The sequence below is a fragment of the Mus pahari genome, chromosome 16, assembly GCF_900095145.1.
Source record: "Mus pahari chromosome 16, PAHARI_EIJ_v1.1, whole genome shotgun sequence".
Classification (NCBI taxonomy): domain Eukaryota; kingdom Metazoa; phylum Chordata; class Mammalia; order Rodentia; family Muridae; genus Mus; species Mus pahari.
Genome location: NC_034605.1, coordinates 25,146,587 through 25,154,068, shown reverse-complemented (window position 1 = coordinate 25,154,068; position 7,482 = coordinate 25,146,587). Strand labels below are relative to the sequence as shown.

Here is a 7,482-nt window from a genome sequence, read left to right as displayed (position 1 = left end):
TAACCATCCTGGGAAGACTCCAGAGCCCTAAGCAATGTTACAATCAGTCAGACCCTAGGGACAGCACTAACTAATCCAGGTAAAAGTTCACACTCTGTCCCTGNAATTCCCTTCATTTACAATGAAAGCTGGGCCTGCGAGTCCATTCCCAGCTCAGGAGACCCCTGCATTCCGGAAATTTAGCTGGAAAAAAACAAACAAACAAAAAAAACAAAAAAAACCACCCTTTGCTGGTGCATACTATTTGACTAGGGTACCATTCTTCAGCGATTCTCAAACCCTAACATGAAGAGATGAAGGCAAGTGTAAAATGAAATTGGGAAGAAAACAGAATGACTTTAATTCAAACTTGACCTAAGCTATCCTAAGTTCTAGGACGATCAAAGCAGAAAGTTTATACACCGTGGGGTTGATTCTGAACTCCTACTGTGAGCCACACCTGGGAAGACTGGAGATAAAACCAAAACCGTGTTAGCCTTCCTTAGAACATGATGCGTGGACTAGACAGGAGAGTTTATGAAGCAAGAGGTGGACTTTGAGGCGATGTGAGAAGGAGAAACACAGATGGGGTACCCATGCCCCCTAAAGGGAAGCTTGTGCAGAAATGAGGGAGAATGTCTGGAAGGTCAGAGTTGATATTTGAGGAGTGAGCCGGGCGTGGTGGCTCACGCCTTTAATCCCAGAACTTGGGAGGCAAATATATATATTCTCAGAGTTCTGAGTAGAGTCATAAGCAATTGTGCAGTTTGTTTAGAAAAAAACAAGAAAACAAAAACAAAAACAAAAAAGACAAAAATCCCCCCAAACAAAACCAAAAGAACTCCAATTTTTAATTATGTCTATGGTTTTGTGCCGTGGCTTCTTCACAGTGATTTTCAGCTGAGGTGCTTTCCCTAACCAAAACCAGATACCCAGCCCAAGGAACCAGCAGTTGTGACTGGACACAGGGCCTGAGCAAGAGGGGCTGATCCACTGGGCACAGGGCCTGAGCAAGAGGGGCTGATCCACTGGGCACAGGGCCTGAGCAGGAGGGGCTGATCTGCTGGGCTCTTTGCTGTGTGGAGTCTGGGAGAAGAGCACACGTTTATTTCCTTCACGTTAGACACTTCTCACTNCACAGGTTCAAACGTCCTTTCTAATAGGGAAAAAAAAATATGCATTTATTAAAAGCGCATGTGTGTATTCTTTTCCGGGAATAAAGAGATGCCTGAAATGTGACTTTTCTCACTCACATCAGAACGTGGGTTCCAGAAATTGGGCAGGCTCCCTGCAGTGTTGACTTCTGACCATGGATCTCCTTAGACATGTAAGCTCGCCTTTCTGAGGGTTGATAAAACTAGTGTTGGTTGTGAACACGTGTGGTGCACGGTTGTAGGGGTTAATACTGGGACACACGTAAGTGTTAAGGAATGAAATAATTTAATAATAAAAAATGTGAGATACTCCAGTAGGATTTGAGCTTGGACCCCTGGATTCAAAGTTCAGAGCACTAAACCTTACCCTGTGGGATCACTAGGTATGTTGTCCCAAAGAGATGTTCCTGAGGGAGCTAACTCATCCCTGACACACCTCTGANAGCAAAATTTATTTAACGTGAAACTCTACTGCCCTCTTGTGGCATATGTTGACAATATATGGAAGGGTTTGCTTGTTTAGAGCATAAAATTGACTTCACATTTTTCAGGGCAAGCAAGGTGAAGGAGGCTAAACTCCCGTGGAGCTGAGGACNGCTCCATCACAAGGATGAGCCAAGGACAGCCCAGCCATGATGAATGTTTTGTCAGGTTTTCTGGGAATCCTGGCTGGCAGTNTAACCCTTGCTTGTCGGCCCCTTCCATTGAAGCTTCCTCTCAAATGCAAGGTAGAACCCATTATGACGTTTACTTTTATTCTAAAAGGAAAGTTCACAGCTTCACANGAGATGTCCTNNGGATTCACTTTCTCAAGCTTGAGCTCTCACANGTCAGATCTGACTCTCNGTAGGAGGACACCGTGGTGGTCGGTTGTCTGAGGGTCCCAGTCCAAGGCCCACATCCGTTGTCAGGTATGTGTGGACAGGTTGTCTTATGTGAACTCTAGTCCTTAGGGGCCATCCCACAGATACCAGAGCCTGCAAATCACAGATTACATCTGTGGTCTCTGCTAATCACTCACCCCAGACTCCAGGATTATGGCACTGACTAATCCAGGATTATAATGTATGCTTTTTTATGCCCCTGAGTTTTGGATCGACATGACATGCAATAGTATCCAGAAGAAATCCCCAATCAGAAATCTTACTTAAATAATCACTCTGTGTTGCCAAATAGTACTGCGCACCTTTCCTATCATGGGTCAGTGAGCTTTACAGGCTACAGACTCCTGATGGGATTATTTAATAATTAGTCACATATCTTCCACAAGTGATGCCCACTTGGACACTCTGGCTCTGCAAAAGTGCAATAAATCTGAAATTTAAAAAATAAAAAAGCATAGGTGTATAACCTGGTATAATGAGTATAATCTAAGAAAATACTTCAACATATATTCTGTAGTTTTCTTTTGAAAAATCTGGTAAAACCATTATTTTTAAAATGAGTTTTATTATTTGAGAATTTCATACAATATGCTTTGATCATATTTACTCCTTGCTCCTAACCCAACTCCTTACAAATCCACTTCCACCTTTATACTCCTGAAATTTTGTCCCGCCCCATAAACCTAACTTGAGAGGTTCTCTAAGATATAAACACCTTGTGAATAAATTTTTTTAATTCCCCAAGAAGCACACTGGACTGCTCAGAGGGAGCCACTGACACTGGATCTTTAGTCAATAGTGACCCTTAACTGGGGAGGACGGCTCCAGACCTGAGTCAGCTCCCGGGACACCTGGCCAGAGGAGATGACAAGGCCAGAAAGAGCTGGTTTTTGAAATTCCCCCAGATTTCACCAAGTATAGAGAAACTAACATTGTAGCCCCTAGCCCTGAATAAAAAGGGACCGACATGCTTACTGGGTGGTTGCCATTTGCTGATTGGCTGACCTCTGCATGCTGGGTAATTTCTGCAGAATAAATACTCTTTGCTTTGCACACTTTTTGAGTCTGGGGTCTTCCCTCACTGATTCTTGGACACTAACAAACCTATCCAATCTGTACTTCCCATGGGCTCCTAGGGGTGGGGCCCTCCTTGGAGTGGGGTTCACTGACCACCCACTTAAAGAAAAATATCTCTTTCTTAGGAGCTCTCAACTGTTCATGCCTCCTTAGNGGTGAGGGCTCACGAATCACTTTCCACTCCGTTAGATCTTGTGCAGGCAACCACAGCTGATGGGATTTCGTGCGGGTATTGGTCCTATCATATCCAGGAGACACTGGTTCACTCTAGTCCTCCCTGACTTTTGGCTTTTACAGTCTTTCTGCCCTCTCTTCCATAATTATTTCTGAGCCCCAGTGATGGGTGTATGAGACAGATGTCCCATCTCTGACTGAACACTTTACTGACACAAATTCTATGTCCTGGGACAACTTGTTGAGTTTCAGTGTTAACCAGCACCCACTGCTGTAACCTTGGTCTTTTCTACCTGGCCTCTTTGTTCCCAGCACAATGACTCTGAGAATTAGTTAATTCAGAAGAAATGCCTAGGCCACGAGCTCTTTCTCCAGCTAGCTTGTAACGTATACAACCCATCTATTCTAGTCTATGCCTGCCATATGGTTGGTTATCTCTCCTCAGATGTAAAGTGTGTACTGTCTGGAAACATCACCTGTCTATAAACAGTTGATGGTCTATCAGCCGAAGCAGGAAATAGAAGGTGGGNNTTCTGGTGGAGAGAAATTGGAACTCCAGGAGTTAGACAGAGGNNGGAGATTCACCCTGAATTCTNAGGAAGTNGGATGCATGAAACTGAGAGGTGACCATGTGGCAGACATAGACTAGGATAAATGGGTGTATTAATTACAGGCCAGTCAGGGAAGGAGCTGAAGCTTATGGTCTAGATATTTACTCATAAAGAATTAGGTCTTAGAGTTGTTATTCTGAGAAAAAAAGAGGCTGGTACAAAGACCACGGTTACACACTGCACAAAGAAACTTCTCTGATGACATCTGGGGATCTGGTTAGAAAGGTATGAATTTAGAGGGCAGCTTGGTTATGTCCATTTAACAGAAAAATAGTATAGTGTTGGGCATGTGGTGTGTTTATTCTGGTGGAGACAGTCTTATATCTAATCAGAAAATGGACGATTTTCTCTGTAATATTTATGTATGGCTACACCCATGGGCGTGTCTTGCTATACAGGTCATTATTATAGTTCACGGAGTTAGCAGCTAAGTAACACTGATTACCCCCAAGCCAGCCAATAGGGAGGGAGAGTTCTGCTCAGTACCATCTTGATTTCTCCATGTCCCATGTCCAAAATGTGTAGCGTCTTCAGCTTTGGGGTCCTTCCATCAAGTTGTGGTGGGTAACCAAAACCAATGGCGATGGCTGTTATTTTTGAGGAGCACCTCTGGTACATCTCTCACCAACAACTCAGTGGAGGATCCCACATCTGGTACTGGGTTTTTTAATTTTTAATTACCTATGGCCTCTGGGAGGAACATAATCCCCTGTGTTCTTTTCCTATATTATGCATTTCTCCTTTATCTGTAATACCTACTCACTTTTCTGTTGTAGAAATTGTCTTACTTGAGTCCTAAAGCTTTTTGAAAGCAGGATGGTTTTCCACTCCTAGGCTGCAGATAAAGTAGCAAGTTCAGTTGACTCGTACATGATCATCTAGAAGTCAAAGTGCCTTCTGCCTGGGTACTCTTGCGACTACCCTCTGTGGCCTTGAATCGTCAGATGTCTGCTTTTTGTCACCAAGGGTCTAAACGTTCTAACTTCTGCCTCAATTCATAGAAAGGCCCAAGAAGAAATGAGGGCCCAAATGTGGAAGATTGGATTCCTCTGCTTAGTCACGCCTATGGGTGTCTTGTCTTTCCCCTTGCTTCATGTACCAGTTCCTACACGTGTGAAAATACTCTTCTAAAAATGTTAAGGCCACATTCTTCTGTCTGAACAGACAATGAGATTCCTGGTCAGTATAGACTTCAGGGTCTGAACTGTGCTAACATTTCCAGGTTCTGAGTGAGTAATAGGGAATAGTACTCAGGAATGCCATGTTGCAGCCTCAAATGTTGTTTTGGTTTTTAAATTAAGTCTTTTTTCTCCTTCAGATTTGAAGAAAGGGCAAAGAGATAGAATTTGGTTATACTTGTGGAAACTACACCCACACATACAATTTCAACACTTTCTAGTCTGTTTTCAGATATTTAAAAAAAAAATCACGATTCCAAAAGTAAAACGATATGGACAGTCCAATTTTCATGACAGATACACACATGCCTGCAGTCGGCATACTTACAATCTCAAAGGTTTACGAAGAGATAGAAAACTTTAGTGAATTGACTATTGCTGAGACAAGTTATAATCACCTGACAGAATCATAGAAATGTTCTTTAGTAAGGAGCCTTTTGTATTACAATCTCTTTTAGGTTTTAGACTTTTCCTTACGTTCCTCAGATACAAGCATCCGAGTAAAACCTTCTCGGTCCGTTTGGTAGTTGGGCCTTTCATTTTACTTACATGTGTTTGCCTGTGTGACCGGTATGCCATGTGTTCGGGTGTCCTAGGTCAGAGGTGGGTGTTGGATGCCCTGGAGTTAAGAGTTACAGTTGGCTGTGTCACCCCTGCCGGGGTGCTGGGAACCGAACTCAGGTTCTGGTGAAAAGCAGTAAGGGCTCTGAATTGCTGACCTGTCTACCTACCGCTCCAGCTTCTTTATTACTATTTCTTGTGGGTTTCTGTACCATCGATATAGTTCTCGGAGGCAAGCATCCTACTAGAGTCGGGCCACTGTATTTGATCATTACATGACGTTTGTGAAAAGAAAGGAATGCTGAAGGAAACATTGCTGAGGATAACGGATAAGGTCAGATTTCAGGCCCTTGCTCCTACGATATACAGATTTCTCCACAAATGCATGTACAGTGAACATAATCCCATAGGGGCAGTGTAGGAGGTGAGGCCTTTTGCCCGCTTCTAGTTTCTGTGAACGAACACATAACAAGACACTGTGTCAGAAGCAGGGTAGGAGACAGGAGAAGAAAACAAATTTATTTAATGTTCTTCTGTCAGTAGGGAACTCATGGTCCCTGCTTAGGTTCTGGATCTCATCTATAAAAGAATCTTAACGTTGACTCGGAAGGGAACTCTGTGAAATTTAATTGACTTTTGAGACAGGAAGCACCAGCTTTGGCAGCTGTAGGGAAGGGAGACGAGATAAAGTAAAAAGCAAAACAAACAAACAAACAAACAAACAAACCAAACACCTGGAAAGGCTCACCAGTGGAAGTCTGTCTGGGTGAGGTGCAGGGTTTCATGAAAGGGACAGAAGGCCAAGGGGGATTGGGAATTTTATTCCTGACAGGAAAAGGACTGGAAGAGGAAGGAAGTTGTTGTCCCAAGGAGACCTCCAGTGGACAGGCTTACCAGTGAGTCTGTAAGCAATTCTGTCGAGGAAGGGGCTTTTTGTGGTACCTATCTCCTAAAGGGGACACTTATTCCGCCCATTTTCCTCAGGCAGGTCTTCTTTAGGTTGTAAAACAGGATTTTCTCCTCACCAAAGGAAGGTCTCCAGTCTTAACAAGAGAAGTACTCATGATCTACGCACACAGGGTCTTCATGATCGGCTTGCACCCGTGTCCTTCGTGCCAGCGGAGGCTGGTGATTTCTAAGTCTCAAAGATGCCTGGAAGCAGGTGGCTGCAGAGGGCGTTTTCTCTCCCTTTCTTTCCACAAAGCATCCTGTGTGGCTCTCAGAGCTCAGCCACATTCACAAATACACACACAGGCACGCGGTGCTACTACTCGTAACCACTTGTCTGTCACTCACTGTCTTGTGTCTTGAAGACACACTCATCACAGATCAGCAATTTAGACAGCGGTGATGACACTCGGTGGCGACGAGCAAGCATTCTGAAAGTTCTTAAGCCAGTTTCCACTCATTAGCCGTGCAAACTCAAGCAATTTCTTAACTGTCACTGAACACGTGCCTTGCGACCTGTAGTATAGGTACAAGTGTCATTTACCTTAAAAGGATGCAAGGAAAAGAAAGTGACTCAACCTGTGGGTAGTGGCACTCACCTTTAACCCCAGCACTCAGGTGGATCTCTGAGTTCAAGGGCAGTCTGTTCTACAGAGTGAGTTCCAGGAGAGCCAGGGCTACACAGAGAAATTTTGTCTTGAAAACCTAAAACGAAACAAAAGGAAAAAGAAATGACTTAATTACTATAAAGGACTTTAAAAAAGCATCATATAGCATAAAAATGAATAACTAGCCAGGCGGTGGAGGCGCACGCCTTTAATCCCAGCACTTGGGAGGCAGAGGCAGGCAGATTTCTGAGTTCAAGGCCAACCTGGTCTACAAAGTGAGTTCCAGGACAGCCAGGGTTACACAGAGA

At 43.9% G+C, this 7,482-nt stretch overlaps 1 protein-coding gene across 1 annotated transcript in view; it reads right to left on the bottom strand.

The window, feature by feature from the left end:
- Nucleotides 1–7,243: 7,243 nt before the first annotated feature.
- Nucleotides 7,244–7,482, bottom strand: part of LOC110334102 (histone H2B type 1-F/J/L-like) — a 47,551-nt gene continuing 47,312 nt past the window's right edge. Inside the window, exon 2 of the mRNA XM_021215960.1 lies at nt 7,244–7,271. Coding sequence (XP_021071619.1) covers nt 7,244–7,271 — 28 coding nt within the window. The remainder of the gene's footprint in view (nt 7,272–7,482) is intronic.